General features: G+C 45.5%; 1 protein-coding gene across 3 annotated transcripts in view; it reads right to left on the bottom strand.

Moving 5' to 3' along the window:
* The window catches only part of LOC139549287 (serine/threonine-protein kinase ULK2-like), an 80,033-nt gene extending 73,666 nt beyond the window's left edge, over positions 1-6,367 (bottom strand). For 2 of the 3 annotated variants that reach the window (XM_071359575.1, XM_071359576.1), the window contains exon 1: positions 4,294-5,615. In XM_071359575.1, the coding sequence (XP_071215676.1) occupies positions 4,294-4,383 (90 nt within the window). In that variant the 5' untranslated portion in view covers positions 4,384-5,615. Of the gene's footprint in view, positions 1-4,293; positions 5,616-5,900 lie in introns of those variants that run through there. The other variant, XM_071359577.1, reaches the window with a different exon arrangement.
* Positions 6,368-18,899: the final 12,532 nt, after the last annotated feature.

Here is an 18,899-nt window from a genome sequence, read left to right as displayed (position 1 = left end):
ATGTTTTGTCAACTTTAGAATAAGGCTGTAACGTAACAAAATGTGGAATCAAGGGGTCTGAATACTTTCCGAATGCACTGTATAGCAAGTGCCATGGAGGGCACAATTTTACAATGTTGCAGTCCAGAAATGCCAAAATCCTGGTCCTCTGATAGACTGTCATCAACACATGCTTCTCTTTAGGAGCATTTGTGTGCCCAGGCCCCATAGGCTACCTCAATAACCTTGTGCCCCTGCACATTGAATCTGTACCAGTACCCCCTGCGTATAGCCTCGCTACTGTTATTTTAATGTTTCAGTTGAATTACTATATATATTTTTTTACTTCAGTTGATTTTAGTAAATACTTTCTTAAAAAACATGAGCTGGCGTACACCCAGAAACATTATTTTGTGTTGAGGTGCTGACTAATGGCGAATAAACTATTTTTTTATTTAAAAGAAAATGTAAAAGAGTCACACAGTCCATATATAAACTCCCAGTAATTTATTGGGTAAATCACCTTTATTGGGGGTGCGACTATTTTTTATGGTTTATAGTAAATACTTTAACACTTTTATTCCTAAAACTGCATTGTTGGTTAACTTCTTTATGATAGGGGGCAGCATTTTCACTTTTGGATGAATTACGTGCCCATAGTGAACTGCCTCCTACTCTGTCCCAGATGCTAATATATGCATATTATTATTACTATTGGATATAAAACACTCTGAAGTTTCTAAAACTGTTTGAATGATGTCTGTGAGTATAACAGAACTCATATGGCAGGCAAAAACCTGAGAAAAAATCCAAACAGGAAGTGAGAATTCTGACACTGGTCAATGTTCAACTCATCACCGATTCAATTCCCTGTAAGATATGGATCTGTTTGCACTTCCTACGCCTTCCACTAGATGTCAACAGTCTGTAGAACGTGGAATGAAGTTTATGCTGTGTTGTGGGGCCGGATGGGAGGGGAATGAGTCAGTGGTCTGGCAGATTGCCAGTTCCTGGTCATGCGCTTTCCTCATGATATTGCCTTGCGTTCCATAACTTCTACAGACATGAAGGAATGCTCCGGTTGGAACGTTATTGGATGTATATGATAACAACATCCTGAAGATTGATTCTCTACTTAGTTTGACCAGTTTATTCGACCTGTTATATAACTTGTTGAAGTTTTGTCCGAGTTCGCCTGCAATTGCGCGAGCGTTTGGACATGTGCACTAAACATGCTAGCAAAAGTAGCTACTTAGACATACTGTAAGTAATGGACATTATCGAAGAAAACAACGATTTATTGTGGAACTAGGATTCCTGGGAGTGCATTCTGATGAAGATGATCAAAGGTAAGGGAATATTTATGATGTAATTTCCTATTTCTGTTGACTCCAACATGGCGGAGAAATGTTGTTATATCTGAGCGCCGTCTCAGATTATTGCATGGTGTGCTTTTTCCGTAAAGTTTTTTTGAAATCTGACACAGCGGTTATATTAAGAACAAGTGTATCTTTAATTATATGTAAAACATGTATCTTTCATCAAAGTTTATGATGAGTATTTCTGTTATTTGACGTGGCTCTCTGCAATTTCTCCGGATATTTTGGAGGCATTTCTGAACATGGCGCCAATGTAAACCGAGATTTATGGATATAAATATGCACATTATCGAACAAAACATAAATGTATTGTATAACATGATGTCCTATGAGTGTTATCTGATGAAGATCAAAGGTTAGTGATTCATTTTATCTCTATTTCTGCTTTTTGTGACTACTATCTTTTGCTGGGAAAATGGCTATGTACTGAGCTAACATAATCGTTTGGTGTGCTTTCGCCGTAAATCCTTTTTGAAATCAGACATGTTGGCTGGATTCACAACACGTGTAGCTTTAATTTGGTGTCTTTCATGTGTGATTTCATGAAAGATAGACTTTTATAGTAATATATTTGAATTTGGCGCGCTACATTTTTTCTGGCTTTTGGCCAAGTGGGACGCTACCGTCCCTCATATCCCAGAGAAGTTAAGGGCTTGTAAGTAAGCATTTCACTGTAAGGTCTACACATGTTGTATTCGGCGGATGTGACAATTGTTTTATTTGAACTGTTGGAATCATAGAAATAGAATGATTCTTCTAATTCTATAGTTAGAATATAATAGTGGGTACTGACAACTAATGAAAATGCCAGGGAGGAGTTATTGTGACAGGGTAGGAAGCAAAGTGTTGACAAGTGTTTCCTAGGGGACCCTATAATCTTGGACTACATTGAATGTTTTCTCTTAGCTACTTCATGTAGCTAACATATTCATCCTTTGCACATTCCTCTTTGCTTTAGAAGATACTTTTGCACAAGCATGATTTAAGTCTATACCATCACTGGAACTGTATTATCAGCTAGCTAGCTAACTAGCGATTAGCGGCTAACAAGATTGAGGCCCAACTTGCTAAGAAAATACATCTGCAAACAGCTAGTTTGTATCGTAAGAAACAAACTAATAGTGTAATTATAGCACGCTAGTGGAGTTATACTAAGAAGCAAAGTGAAAACAGCATCATTGTCGTCAACATTGTTGCATGTGCTGCATTGACCATGCAGACTGAATGCAAGTGCCTCATGGTCGAGGAACAACAAATGCACTCCTTGAGTGACAGGGGGCGGGGTTAGGTCTGTGTGGAAAGCGGCATGGAGAGAGAGCAGAAAGAGAAGACTCAATTAGCGAAGTAAACTATAAGAATGGACGTTACACACAGCCTATCCTGTTTAACAAAATATTAAAATACCATATAGAAGTAAAAACCCAAACAGCTCCATACATCAATCAGTATATCGTAAAATACAGGTATACCGCCCAGCCCTAGATCCCCACCCTGGTCACCAATGTAGCGAGAGAAATTTACATTTTAGTAATTTAGCTCTTATCCAGAGTGTAAGACAGAACTAGACTGTGTAAGACAAAATCCAGAATAGAAAAGACAACAGGCAAATGCAGACGAGGTCCCACTGTCTAAATCAGGGATGGGCAACTGGCAGCCCGTGGGCCGCATGAAGGCCCTCTGATCAATTTCCAGTTTCAATTTAGGAAATAATTCTGAGTCTCAACTTACTGTTGTGAGGTAGAATACACAAGGTGCAATTTTGAAATTTGGTTGTGCATTAGCAGTTTTCCTCTTGTTATGTAAGACACTGACAGTCAGACATTTAGTCCATATCAGCTAAACTATTTTAGATTGCTAAGTTAGTTTTGCAGACAGCTATACAAACTTGTTATTAGCGTAGAATTGCCTGCTGGGGGGCCCCCATTGATTTTGTTAGGTCAGTCTCTCTCCACCCTATGGCAAAATGTGTAGAACTGCACGAAATTAACTAAAATGTTAATTTTTAAAAAGTCTCTCCATTGTTAAGAGGGAAGACACAAATGCTTTGCTGACAATGTGTGGGGGAATGGATACACAGACTCGCGAGCAACTGTGGCAATAGGGTAGCATGGTGACATAATCCCTGGAAGCATCACACAGTGAGATAGATGTGGAGCAGGCTCAGACTTAAGTAACATTCGCTCCTCTCTGATCGTCCTTCAGCTGTGCCTTGATCGACAGGCCTGGATCAACAGAACAGTTTGGTCCACATCCCCATCATGGACAGTCACCACAGTCCTGTCAGTCAGTTGGTCAGTCAAGATGCTTTGTTATCACTGGTGTGTGACCAATCAAGCTAATAGAACGAATGTATCAAAAAAATCAGGATTGCATTGATGTGTAGACTATTATAATGGCTCATATCATCACTGAAGATGGAGAAAGAAGACATGCTCTTTTCTCTCCACCTTGTCTAGGCTGGCTGCCTACGTCAGCGAGCTATTCACTGCTGTTTGAGTCATCCATTTCATGAATGAACGGCTGGCATCTCAATGCACCCCAGTGCCAGACCATAACGCAAGATTGCACAACATCGCATGATCGAGGCTTATGAAACAATAACATGCATGATCAAACATGTAAATAACATTGTTATATTTGAATAAGGTGAAGCCTGTAAATTGATATAATTGTATTTCATTGCAATACTTGCATCACTATCGTAACAAATATTTAAACATCTAGTTAGTTGAAGGAAAACTAAACAAAATGATGCCAAATGACAGTTAATTTACTGCAGTGCAATGCCATTGACCCAGATTTATATAAACGTCACCACTCTCACATAACCTCAGAGAAAAATAGAGGAGAGGGAAGGTAGGGAAGGAGTAGGGAGGAGGCAAGCAATGCAATGGGAAAGATGGAGATGCAGACCTTTAATGGTCCAGATATTTACCTTTCTGTGCCTTCCTTTGAACACCACAGCAAAAGCACCATGTCCCACCAGGTCCTTTCTGCTGTATTCAAAGTCTCCAACAGTCTCCATTGTCAACGTAACTGTCCAATTTAGGTCAGGTGTCAAAAGGTTCTTTCTTCAGTAATGCACTTTGAAGGATGCTCTCTTTTGATAGTGGAACCTTGATTTAGCTGTCAAGCAAACTAGTGATTGTGGCGTTAACACAATACAAGTCAGTTTTACAATGACAAGCATGCATTCCAGTCCACCTTTGATATTGCTTGAGAAACAGCCAGGTGATGATGCAACTGATCACGTTTAAAATGGGAAGCAAAACTGGAGCTAGTGTCAAATTCTTCCCCGTCAGTAGCCAATTACAACAGATTATATAAGGCTTTACCTTGAACTATTTCCACAATCAGACACTGCAGTCAGCTTTACCCATGGCTGGCCACAATCCCAAGGTACACAATGTCAGTCCCTACTGCCAGCTGTCATTTTCTGACCCAGATTGCTAGCGTTGCAAACTGGCTAGTTAGCTAGTTATATATGCATTTAGATGGCAAACAAATTAGCTCAAAAACTGCTTTGCCAGACATTCTACATGATGTCAAGTGTTCTGGATAAATAGATTGCAAGCTTCAAACACCCACAAACACTTCAACTATATAACCAGAGTGACATGCTATGCCGACAAGCGTCATGTTGTCCATGCATTGTAGCTGGCAAGCAACCACGCTAACAACATTTTATATAGTTAGCTAGCTAGCTACCTTTGACGATAGCTTCATGCTAACTAAACAGAATATCAATTGAATTGACGGACATCAATTGTAATTTTCAGATTATCGCAATAAAATACAAAATACAAGCCTGACGTTATATATTTGCCTGAAAAACTATGAAATGCAACACCAATGAGTTTGAATAGAATTTGTAAGTCACAGCCAGCTAACGTTAGCCGTCATAATAGTCCTCTTGTGGCGAGATGTTCAAACCAGGTGACGTCTCTCCTCTTCGAAAACATTGATGTTCGTGCGATTCTCTTCAATGTAATCCAAATTGCATCTATTCAAATTCCTTGATTTTCATCATTGGTCATCACATCTCAGTCACAGGGCGAAAATAATTGTGTAAGCAAGAAAATGGCAACCGATTCAAGTTAACCTTTACAGTACTACAAGTAAAACCATTGAACGTATGTCCCTTACTACGCTTCACCTGAAAAATAGTTTGGGTTTCGTCTTGTCCCTTCCCATCACATTGACCAGGTACAGCGTTGTCTGCTGACACGCTACCAATGTCAATACAGAGCAAATTGCAAAAAGAGTACTGTGACACATATTTTACACCATATCACTCCGCGGACTACGTCAATGCGCAATATACCCTCCGCCACGAATGATAGTTCCATGGTGTCATAGGTCATCTCAGTAAATCCAGAACTAAAATCTCGCTTTGTAGCATTGATTTAATTTGAATAACAACATATTACATCCTTCATTGTAAATACATGGATCGTATTAATGAAATTAAATATCGTAGCGACCCGCACAGACAGCTGTGTGTTATTGTGTTAGGCTGGTAGGTGGTTGTGTTGTACTTACCAGTACCCAGTGTTCGCGGGTTCCGACATTCCAATCAACCTGCTATCTGCCAATCACGGGAATGCCTGGAATGTTCTGATGCCGGGCATCCTGGCTGTTGGCGGAGTGTCAGGGGGATGGAGCATTGGAAGTTAAGACCAGGTTTAGCCTTTGTTCTCTCTCTTATGTCTGGCCTTCACAAGAGACGGTCACGGTTGGCTTCATTTATTTCATTTATTTGGCGTGGGCTACGGCCAAACAGTAGCCTGTGTAAAGTTGGGTTAATAAACCGTCAATTCGTAAACTCAACCCTCTGTCTGGACAATTGTTCCTTTATGATCTAGTCAGGTCATTACATTGGTGAAAGAAGTAAACAAAAAAAAAGTTGATAAAAGTTAGCCAGCTAGCTGACTTCTGTGGCTAGCTACCGTATGTGAGGACGGGGTTGAAAATGCTTCGAGGGAATCCGAAAGTGAAGGTGGAGGTAGGGGACGATTATGGCCACGGAGGTGCGTGTGCATGGACGTCGGAGGATCTGGCTGAGGAGATCGCCAGGGCGTCGGAGCCCAGAGGCCGCTTGAGGGAGGACGTTGGAGTGATGGCCGCTGAAGCGGGCATGAGTGCTTCGTCGACTGTGCTTCGCGCGGAATCTGGTGGGCGGACCGAAGGGGTGACGTCGACGCGGCGGGACGAGGAATCTGGGGCTCAGGATATAAACAAACATGGCGGCGCCCAGTTCCCGGCTGCGTCCGTATCTGTTAAGACCCCGAAGTATTCCGGTAAGTCAGATTGGGAAGCTTTTCATGCTCAGTTTGAACTGTTAGCTCATTTTAGGGGGTGGTCGAATTAAGATAGGGCACTGCAGTTGGCTTTATGCCTCACGGATGATGCTCTGGCCTGTTTGATATTGATTAGCCCCGAGGACAGACGTTATTACGGTGCTTTAGTGGGAGCACTGTGGAGGCGCTATGGACAGTGTGTACAGCCCGGGCTACTGCGCTCCGAACTGAGTAATAGACGCAGGCAGCCTGGAGAGCCTCTACGGGTGCTAGCTAATGACATTGAGAGCCTCTCTCGGCGGACATATGCTCACATGCCCCCCTCCGTGCAGATTGAGCTAGCACGGGACCAGTTCATACAGGCGCTCTCTCCTACGGAGCTGCGCATACAGACCCAGCTGGCTCATCCTGAGTCATTGCAGATAGCCTTGGAGATGGCTTTGGAGAGGGAGCTGGTGTGGGCTGGGGCTTTGGTGGGGGTGCAGGGAGACAGACCCTCTGTGCGAGCTGGGGGGCAGAGCAGCCCGGAGCCGGAAAAGCCTGCATGGGTGGCTGAAATGACAGAACTCATTCGTACAGGCGGCACGAAACACACACCCTGGTCCCAGGGTCTGCTGGGGTTGTAGCCTGCCAGGCCATCTGTGCCGGAATTGCCCCATGTCCCCCAGAGCTCAGGGAAACGGCTCGGGGTCCGCATACACCGGGTAGTGCGGACCCCTGGTTTTCTATCCCAACCACCTTCTTCTTCAGGAGGAGCCCACCGGCACAGACGGGGAAGCAAGGCTCCACTTCCCCCAGAAGCAGACGAGGGCAAGCGGATGGAGCCTGTTGTGGTGGGCCGGACCTGTGTTGGGGACTTTTATCATGTCCCTGTCACTGTGGAGGGGGTGCCCTGCTCCGCACTGGTGGACACTGGGTCCACAGTAACCCTGGTGAGGCCAGATATTGTGCCAGGTTGGACTCAGTGTGAGCCTACAACTGTGCAGCTCCGCACAGTCACAGGTGAGCTGGCACCCATAACAGGGAAGGGAATAATGACTCTGACAGTAGGGGGCAGGACTGTGCGTCATCCTGTGTGGGTGGCGGCTGTGCAGGACCCTTGTATCCTGGGGTTGGACTTTCTTAGGAGCACAGGCTGCCAGTTAGACCTAAATAGGGGCACACTGAGCTTCCAGGGAGGGCCGGAAGTCACCATGGCCCCCCTAATGTCACATTCACTCAACCAAACAAACCCTTTACTCCAACAGTTAAAGCAGCAGAGACTCATGGCTGCCCCCCCTCCCCCACATCTGTGTGTGACTTTTCCCCAGCCCCCCTGTCACCTACGGCGGTGTGTTACATTCCCCCAGCTACCTCCACGACACTTTGTGAGCCCGGGCCGCGCCCCCCAGCCCAGCTACCCCAGATGGGAGAGGAGAGGACACTGTCTGCAGTGAGGGAGATATTGGGAGGAACTGTGTTGGTCTTGACCCCGAGCAGCAGGAACGGTTGTGGCAGTTGCTGTTTGAATTCAGAGACAGCTTTGCGCTGAGTGAGGAAGAGGTGGGTCAGACTCATCTGGTGCAGCATGAGATCGACACCGGTGATGCTCGACCCATCAAGATGCGTCCCCGCCGTATCCCGCTGGCACGCCAGGAGGCGGCAGACAAGGCTGTGTTGGAGATGCAGCGGGCAGACTTCATTGAGCCCTCAGACAGCCCCTGGGCGGCGCCAGTCGTCATGGTTCCGAAGAAGGGGGGCAAGCTGAGGTTCTGTGCGGACTACAGGCGGCTGAATGAGGTAACCAGGAAGGACTCATACCCCATACCACGTATCGATGAGTCGCTAGACCTGGTTAGGGGGTCCTCCTCGTTCTCCTCACTAGACCTCCGCTGTGGCTACTGGCAGGTGCCCCTCTCCCCAGAGGCCAGAGCCAAAACTGCGTTCTCCACTAACAGAGGACGCTGGCAGTTCAAGGTCCTGTGCTTTGGCCTGTGCAACGCTCCAGCTACTTTTGAGCGTTTGATGGACAGGGTGCTGGATGGCATCCCCCGACAGCAGTGTCTGGTATACCTCGACGACATCCTGGCCCATGGCAGCTCCTTCCAGTCAGCCCTGGGGGCGCTACGGCGTGTGCTGGAGAGGGTGGCTGCCGCAGGTCTGAAGCTCCACCCCGAGAAGTGCCACTTCATGAGGAGAGAGGTGTCCTTCTTGGGCCACCAAGTGGGGAAGGAAGGGATCAGCACCATGGAGGACAAGGTAGGGGCTGTCAGAGACTGGCCCACCCCCACCGACCAGCGTCAGCTGAAGAGCTTCCTGGGCCTGGCCTCGTACTACAGGAGGTTTGTACGGGGCTTCTCAAGCATCGCTGCTCCCCTGAACCGCCTGCTGCCGAAGGACAAGGCTTTCACTTGGACAGTGGAGTGTGAGGAGGCGTTCAACACCCTCAAACGTGCACTGATCGAGGCCCCCGTGCTCGCCCCCCCTGACCTCACCTTGCCCTTTATCCTGGACACAGACGCGAGCAATGTGGGCATGGGTGGGGTGCTGGCCCAGGTGGGGCCAGAGGGGGAGAGAGTGGTGGCATACTTCAGTAAAACATTTGACAAACATGAGCGCCGCTGCTGTGAGCTCTTGGCTGTTGTGGCTTCCGTCAAACACTTCAAGTACTACCTGGGTGGCCTGCCCTTTACTGTAAGGACTGACCACTCTGCTCTCCAGTGGCTCATGTCTTTCCAGAGGGGCAGGTGGCACGCTGGTTGGAGGAGCTTCAGCCGTATGACTTCATAGTGGTGCACAGGGCAGGGGCACGCCACTCCAACGCCGACGCCATGTCCCGTCGGCCCTGTACTGCAGACGGCTGCCGCCACTGTGAACGGAGAGAGGGACGGGAGAGAGAGCTGTGTGCAGAGGAGGAGGTCTGTGCCACAGTGTGTCGGGCGAGCGGGCCTGTCTGCTGTGAGTTGCAGACTGTCGACGTGGCTGAATGGGGGCAGGGACGGGACACAGACCTACAGCCAGTGCTACAGTGGGTAGAGGCGCAGGTGAGGCCACCATGGGAAGAGGTGACAGCGCTCTCACTCGTGACCAAAGGGTTGTGGTCAAAGTTTGAGCGACTGCCGCTGGCTGATGGCGTGTTACAGCGGGCATGGAAGGAGTCAGCTACGGGAGAGGAGAGGTGGCAGGTGGTGGTCCCAAAAGCATTGCGGGAGGCTGTGCTCCAGAGTACTCATGGGGGGGTAGGGACTGGACACTTTGGGGTCACAAAAACACTGCGCCGCCTCCGTCAGGGCTTTTACTGGGGGCAGCACAAGAGGGATGTGGAGGACTTTTGCCGCCGCTGTGACAACTGCACAGCGAGAAAGGCCCCCCCAGGCCGCTCTCATGCTCAGCTCCAACAGTTCCCAGTGGGGGCTCCCATGGAGAGGGTGGGAGAGGATGTAGTTGGGCCGTTCCTCACCACAGACAGTGGAAACCGCTGGGTGCTCACGGCCATGGACTATTTCACAAAATGGCCCGAGGCCTATGCTCTGCCTGACCAGGAGGCAGAGACCATCGTCGACGCCCTGACAGCGGGGATGTTCAGCAGGTTTGGAGCCGCGGAGTCCATCCACAGCGACCAAGGCAGAAACTTTGAGTCCCGTGTGTTCGCCACCATGTGTGAGAGGCTGGGTATGCACAAGACCCGCACTACTCCTCTCCATCCTCAAAGTGATGGCCTTGTGGAGCGCTTCAACAAAACGCTTGGACAGCAGCTGGCCATCGTCTCTTCCAAACACCAGCGTGACTGGGACAAGCACCTGCCTATGGTCCTCATGGCATGCCGCTCCGCTGTCCAAGACTCCACCTCCTGCACGCCTGCCCTCATGGGGAGAGAGATCCGCACCCCTGCGGAGATGGCGTTTGGTCGGCCCCTGGATAGCCCTCATGTTCCCCCGGGGACGGAGTATGCCCGGAGACGCCAGGACCGCCTGGGTACAGCCCACACCTTCGCCAGAGAGCAGCTGGTGAATGCAGGTGTGAGGCAGAAGAGGAACTATGACGTGCACACCCGGGGAAGGCACTTTGTGGCTGGGGAGCTGGTCTGGGTCTACAGCCCCCTAAGGAAAAAAGGCAGATGCCCCAAGTTGGACAGTCACTGGGTGGGACCCTGCAGTGTCCTGGAGAGGGTAGGGGAGGTTGTTTACCGGGTGCAGCTTCCTCCCAGGGGGAGAAAGGTGACACTGCACCGGGACAGGTTAGCCGCATACAGAGGGGCCTCTTCTCCCCAAACCCCAGGGACCCCCACAATTCCCCTCTCTGGCAATGACATTCTCCAGGCACCCACCCCCAGGTGCCGCAGACAAGGCTCCAGACAGCCCACTCCCCCTCTGTGTCACCGCGTGGTTCCCCAGAGCCACGGACTGTATTACCCGTTCCCGCTTCCTTGTCCCCCATTTCCCTGCCTTCATCCCCTGGTTCCCAGAGGGGCACTCTGCGACCATCACAGCCACGCAGGCAAGGGAGACCTCCGGGTCGCTTCAGAGACTTTGTTTGTTCCCTCGGGGACGAGGGACTTTGTGGTGGGGGGGCTGTGTAGCGACCCGCACAGACAGCTGTGTGTTATTGTGTTAGGCTGGTAGGTGGTTGTGTTGTACTTACCAGTACCCAGTGTTCGCGGGGTCCGACATGCCAATCAACCTGCTATCTGCCAATCACGGGAATGCCTGGAATGTTCTGATGCCGGGCATCCTGGCGGTTGGCGGAGTGGCGTGGAGGGGGGTTGGGCAGGGGGATGGAGCATTGGAAGTTAAGACCAGGTTTAGCCTTTGTTCTCTCTCTTATGTCTGGCCTTCACAAGAGGTCGTCACGGTTGGCTTGTGGTTATCTTTCATTTATTTGGCGTGGGCCACAGCCAAACAGTAGCCTGTGTAAAGTTGGGTTAATAAACCGTCAATTCGTAAACTCAATCCTCTGTCTGGACAATTGTTCCTTTATGATCTAGTCAGGTCATTACAATATGTAATTACTTAGCTCGCTCCAAAATAACTTTACAGTCACACTTATAAACTGTGTATAAAAGTTTCCCCTACTTCTACTGAATTAATTGTTAATTTCTTCATTCTCTATGGTACATTTTACTTACACAAAATTAAATATCAGTCCCCAAATGCAATATTTTTTTAAACATGAAATCCAATATTTAATAAAATATCTAGAATTAGTCAATGACAAAAAACAATATGTATTCTTACAACTCTACCTTAGGTTTATACAATTGTAACCCCTAACCTTTTTCTTTGTATTTGATTGGAGGTACTTTCACTTTAATGAAACTGTTGTCACTGGCAAATTCATGTGTAGTGATTTCATCATTTTTATTTTTATTTTATTTCATAAGAATATATGTTTGTAGTTATGTCCTATGTTGATTTGTAATTGTATTGTAATTTCAATAATACAAAGGAAAAAAAGAACCAAAGTCTTGTGTAATTGGTCAGATGCTCGATCCACGAGAGATTATCATTTAGGCTACTCATCTCATCCATACATTTAACTGGTATGGATCTACCAGAAGCAAGGTATGTTTGATTTTTTTTTTTAAACATACAATTGTTTGGCTGACACCCATAAGATAAATGCCGCATTCATGTGCTTGTTGGAACTATGAAACTCAAATGTCCGATTTACTGATTCGTTGACTGACTAGGTAAAAAATATGCATATGTGCCCTTGAGCAAGGCACTTAACACTAATTGCTCCTGCAACTCACTCTAGATAAGAGCCTCTGCTAAATGACAAACGTACTGTATCATTAACAAATTTAGCCTATCGACTGTCATCACGTGTACAGTAATTTGATATCCTTATCTCACTATGTCTTGAGATGATATTTCAAAGCCAAGGTACCCCAAGGATGTATATGTACCCCATGCCATGGTCAGCCCCTTCTAGTGTTCTAGAGGCAGTGATAGGCTACCAGAGATTTGCATTATCATTCGAGCATGTTTGTAGCTCCAGACTGGTCCTTCATGCCTTTGCTTTGTATATGTTGCCCCCTTTTGGATTTATTCAGGTATGACATATCCCTTGAACACGTTTCAAAATAAAAACTGTTTACTCCCTTGTCACTTAGTGTCCTGGATCCTTTATTAATTAATTTGTGCATGAACTAAGTAGACCTATAGTTTATTAGTGTGACTTTCTGTTCTTCATGGAGATTAATTTGCATTACATTTTTTTGAGTGTATTATGCTAATTAGATTTCCGTGCAGGCATGAACATGGACTTAACAGGAAAATGAAAACAGAAAAGCCTTATATGCAATTATATTTAATCAATTGGTCAAAACAATAGTTGGGTTACTTGCTCTATGAGGAGCATTTGAATGGTTTGGATAAGCCTTTGGTTATGGCCTTTCCTGACAAAAAGAGGACGTTTGGAAGGTTTCTCCTGTTGAAAGGTGGAGGGAAGGTCCTCTGGGAGTCCAGACGTGGCAGCATATGTCACTATGTTGGGTGCTTTTTGAGCATCTACAGGTCCTCAAAAAGTTCTACAGCTGCACCATCAAGAGCAACTGCTCAACATCTGACAGCAAAGGTGCTACAGAGGGTAGTGTGTACGGCCCAGTACATCACTGAGGCCAAGCTTCCTGCCATCCGGGACCTCTATACCAGGCCATGTCAGAGGAAGACTCCAGCCACCCAAGTCTTAGACTGTTCTCTCTGCTACCGCATGGTAGTCCTCAGCAACTCTGGGACCAAAACGATCCTTAACAGCTTCTACCCTTAAGCCATAAGACTGTTGAACAGTTAATCAAATTGCTACCCAGACTATTTGCATTGTCCCCCTTATTTTATTATGATTAAGAATAATTTTCTGTACTGACTCTCTTGCACAGGCTCGATGTACCCTCACCGGACTCTAACCACACACACATGCATATTGACAACACACACAAACACTCACATTCCTTCACACATGCTGCTGCTATTCTGTTTATTATCTATGCACAGTCACTTTACCCCTACCTACATGTACATATTCCCTCAATTACACTACATGATCAAAAGTATCGTTGAACATCTCATTCTAAATTCATTGGCATTAATATTGTTGCTATAACAGCCTCCTGTCTTCTGGGAAGGATTTCCACTAGATGTTGGAACATTGCTGCAGTGACTTGCTTCCATTCAGCCACAATAGCATTAGTGAGGCCGGGCACTGATGTTGGGCGATTAGGCCTGGCTTGCAGTCCTTGTTCCAATTCATTCAAAAGGGGTTCGATGGGGTTGAGGTCAGGGCTCTGTGCAGGCCAGTCAAGTTCTTTCACACCGATCTTGACAAACCATTTCTGTATGGACTTCGATTTGTGCATGGGGCCTTGTCATGCTGAAACTGGAAAGAGCCTTCCCCAAACTGTTACCAGAAAGTTGGAAGCACAGAATCGTCTAGAATGTCATTGTATGCTGTAGCGTTAAGGTTTCCCATTCACTGGAACTAACGGGCCTAGCCTGAACCATGAAAAACAGCCCCAGCCTCCTCCACCAAACTTTACAGTTGGCACTACGCATTCGGGCAGGTAGCGTTCTCCTTGTATCCGCCAAGCCCAGACTAGTCTGTCAGACTGCCAGATGGTGAAGCGTGATCCATCACTCCAAAGAATGGCTTCCACTGTGAGCTTGTGTGGCCTACACGTGGTAGTAATAACCTTCAATCTGGATAACAACACAAAACAAATCATAAGACTAGAGAAATTTATCGACAAATACAAACATGACGGAGAGTAAGACAGGGGAACCTATTTCAAAATGAAAACGTGACTCTTCTACAGACGATTTAATATTTTCACCACCGGGATTGGTAAAGTTCGAAACCGATCTGTTAAAATCAATAAATGACAAACTGGGTATACTTGAACTAGTCAGTAAGGATATAAAAGAGTTGAAGGCAAGCCTCAAGATGAGTGACGAAAAAGCTGCGACAGTGGAGAAAGACACAAACAAGCTAAAAGGGATAGTCAATAAGATTGAAAAATAAGTTAATGCCTTACTTGACATACAGACTAGATCCATGAGAGAGAATCTGGTACTTACAAGAATCTAAGAGAAATAAGGAGAAGTTCCTGAATGTGTAGCTAGTGAGTTCCTCCTTACAGCGCTTCAGATCACACACGAAGCTATCGACAAAATCCAACTCGAACATGTACACCGCTTCGGACAGAGGCATGAACGCCCAATCATTGCCACATTTGCTTTCTTTAAAGATAAAATAATGTTTAAAAGACTTGCTGGACGGAAATAGGCATGAATGACCAGTTCCCGAAGGGAATTGCAGAACGACGTAAAGTTCTGTATCCAATTTTCAAGGAAAATAGATTGAAAGGGAAACGCGTAGCTCTCGTGGTCGATAAAATGTATATTGATAACCAGTTGTTCAGAGACACAAAGACTACTCCATGGCTATTTAAAAAATTACAAAGTTCTCATAGAGGAGGAAAATAATGAAACACACGATTCTAGCCCAGTTATGGATTGTAATAATACAACAAAAATATAGCTTTTCTATCTGTCTTCAAATATAACTAATTGGAACACAAAAGTACTAATTCAACATGGTGGAGATAAAAACACAGCAAACAGAAGGCACAGTATGTGTGGATGGTGTGGTGTGTGTTTTTTAGTGTTTCAGAAAGTGGCGTTGAGTGAGAAAGGAAATGGTTGCATATCCCAGAACCAACGTATTTCTGTTAGCAGGGGTTGTGAGAGAGCTTTCAATGTTGTGCAGATGAGGGATATACATTTTATAATGAATTATCTTATTTATTTATTGTCCTATCATGGTGGAACAGTGTTTTAAAATAAATTCTACATCTAATTGTTTTTATTGTCCCATCATGGGGAAGAACATTTTTCAAATAAATTCTACATCTAATTTATTTAGTTATGGTCCTATATTGATGGAACGATCCACAACCCTATACCCTAGACACCCACCTGAACGACCCAGATACTAAGGAGAGGTCCCTATCTGTTTTATGGGCCTGCTGTAAGTGGCCTGTATGTAGCCAAAATGTGGTCAGAGACATAGAGCAGCACTGCCCCCTCAAGATTCTGAGCCTGCCTGGCAGGGTTGGTCCTACAGAGCCAAAGCCCCCTGATGGGAGAGCATAATATACAAGGAAATTCTCAAAGCTGTTAATGAGAACCTTGACAACCTTGTACCTAGCCGGTGGGGATTCCGGTGGGGTGCCCCCACCCAGGCAGTGGCACTAGCTGCAGTTACCCATGGGGAGGGGGTCACACTCAGACATTTAGAGAGGGGCATATTATTATGGCCCTGGTGGCACAAAATCAAAGGTCTGACTGCATGGTTGGGAATATGGTCACTACGGGGGACCATGTTGTGGGTGTTTCAGGGGAAGGAGGTATATCTGACCTCCATCATCTAGGACGTGACTATGGTTAATCAAATCTCCCCATTTCTGCCCATTTTTTTGCGCAGTTTTGCAGGCCTTCTGATACAGCTGTAACTGTATATGCATTCGTAAATCAAGACCTTTCTTGAGTTGGGCTCTGGGATAGTGCAACTGTTGAGAATCGGAGTCTATGGTTGTTGTGGGGGAAAGGAGTTGAGCGTGTATGAGTGTGTGGGTGTGTGTGTATCCCACAACTGTTGCGAGGGAGTAAAAGATGTTTGGGACAATATAGGATGAGTCACAACAATTGTTTGCTAATATAATAATTGTTTTCCATAATGTAATTTTGGTAATGGCGAGACTGGAGAGAGGTAAAAATCCTTTGCATAAATCAACATGATTAATGCGCAACTAGAGGTAAAAATTCTAGATTGCCTGTACTCCGCACACAGAGACGCATACATAGCTCTCCCTCGCCCTCCATTTGGTAAATCTAACCACAATTCTATCCTCCTGAATCATGCTTACAAGCTAAAATTAAAGCAGGACGCACCAGTGACTCGGTTTATAAAAAAGTGGTCCGATGAAGTTGATGCTAAACTACAGGACTGTTTTGCTAACACAGACTGGAACATGTTCCAACCAGAAACCATGGATTAAAGGCAACATTCGCACTGAGCTAAAGGGTAGAGCTGCCGCTTTCAAGGTGCGGGACTCTAACCCGGAAGCTTATAAGAAATCCTGATATGCCCTCCGACGAACCATCAAACAGGCAAAGCGCCAATACAGATGATACAAATTATTTTACAGCCCCCCATGATTGGGGCTGTAAAAATGTTTTATGTATTAGAATAATTGATTATGCTTATCTTTTATTAATAAAAGGTGAGAGGTTATAAGACCCCTCCCTCCTTACATTTATAGGGTCCTAGACTACAGATTAACAATATAATATATTCGTTAATAGTTTTAGAATTGTTCCACAGTTGTTTGCTCTTTCTCTCTCTTATAAAGAAGACCACTCTTAGAAATGTGTTACTGAGACAGAACTCTGCAGGGGAGTGTGGGAGATAGGAGACTAGTCAGACATTCCACAATAAATCTACTTTGGGGAGGGGACATTTATTGCCTAGCTTTTAGATAAAAACTGAAACTCGGTTTGTATAGCCATGGATGCGGGGTTTTGGTCTCAGGAATAAAAAGGTAATGACGTAGTCAGTGACATCACTAAGGCAGGACTTCGGTTTAATAAAACAACTTGAGTCCTTTTGTTTGATGCAGAACTTACTCGGAAACATGCGTGCTATGTTCCTGATTGTCATCTTCTGCCTGCAATTGCATTATTAAAGGTTATTGAATGATTTAATTAAAGATATTGTCATAATGCTAATTTCACCAATGAATTAATGATTGACAAGGACGAAGTAGGAACGAACCCTAACACAAGTAGAGAGGGGAAAAGTAAAAAACTTGTCTGTCAGCCCTGCATTAAAGACCATAAATTGTTAAAGAAAATTGTGTTAAATAAAAACATATACCAATTTCATTTAAGGACCAAAAATGGAGAGTTGTGCCATATAAATTGCAAAATAGTTGGGAAGAGATTTTCGATGTACCGATTCCATGGCACATGATTTATGAATTGACACGAATCAACAACAACAAAAATCTGTTTAAATTATTATACAAAAATCCCAGCTCTGCAGATTTTGCTGCGAGGGGGCAGAGTCATTAGATCATTTATTATGGTACTGTCCATATGTAGTTCGTTTTTGGTCACAGGTCCAGGAATGGCTGTAGAATTGCAACATTTACCTAGAACTAATGCTGTAGATAGCAATACTGGGTAATTTGAAAAATAGTAGTCAATCAATCAATAATATAATAATTATTTTAGCAAAAATGTTTATCTTTAATTTACAATCTGTAGAAGTTCTGAGAATAGAATGGTTCAGTACTTTTGTGAAGCATCACAGCACAGTTGAAAAATAAACTCAGCAAAAAAAGAAACGTCCCTTTTTCAGGACCCTTTCTTTCAAAGATAAATCATAAAAATCCAAATAACTTCACAGATCTTCATTGTAAAGGGTTTAAACACTGTTTTTCATGCTTGTTCAATGAACCATAAACAATTAATGAACATGCACTTGTGGGCAATTAAGGTCACAGTTATGAAAACTTAGGACACTAAAGAGGCCTTTCTACTGACTCTGAAAAACACCAAAAGAAAGATGCCCAGGGTCCCTGCTCATCTAAGGAGGCATGAGGACTGCAGATGTGGCCAGGGCAATAAATTGCCATATCCGTAATGTGAGACGCCTAAGACAGCGCTACAGGGAGACAGGACGGACAGCTGATCATCCTCGCAGTGGCAGACTATGTGTATCAACACCTGCACAGGATCGATACATCCGAACATCACACCTGCGGGACAGGTACAGGATGGCAACAACAACTGCCCGAGTTACACCAGGAATGCACAATCCCTCCATCAGTGCTCGGACTGTCCGCAATAGGCTGAGAGAGGCTGGACTGAGGGCTGTTATAAGGCAGGTCCTCACCAGACATCACCGGCAACAACGTCGCCTATGGGCACAAACCCACCGTCGCTGGACCAGACAGGACTGGCAAAAAGTGCTCTTCACTGACGAGTCACGTTTTTGTCTCACCAGGGGTGATGGTCGGATTCGGATTCGCGTTTATTGTTGAAGGAATGAGCGTTACACCAAGGCCTGTTCTCTGGAGCGGGATCGATTTGGAGGTGGAAGTTCCGTCATGGTCTGGGGCAGTATGTCACAGCATCATCGGACTGAGCTTGTTATCATTGCAGGCAATCTCAACGCTGTGCATTACAGGGAAGACATC

The sequence above is a fragment of the Salvelinus alpinus genome, chromosome 22, assembly GCF_045679555.1.
Source record: "Salvelinus alpinus chromosome 22, SLU_Salpinus.1, whole genome shotgun sequence".
Classification (NCBI taxonomy): Eukaryota; Metazoa; Chordata; class Actinopteri; order Salmoniformes; family Salmonidae; genus Salvelinus; species Salvelinus alpinus.
Note: the sequence above shows the minus strand (reverse complement) of the source record. Positions and strands in the feature narration are given on the sequence as shown.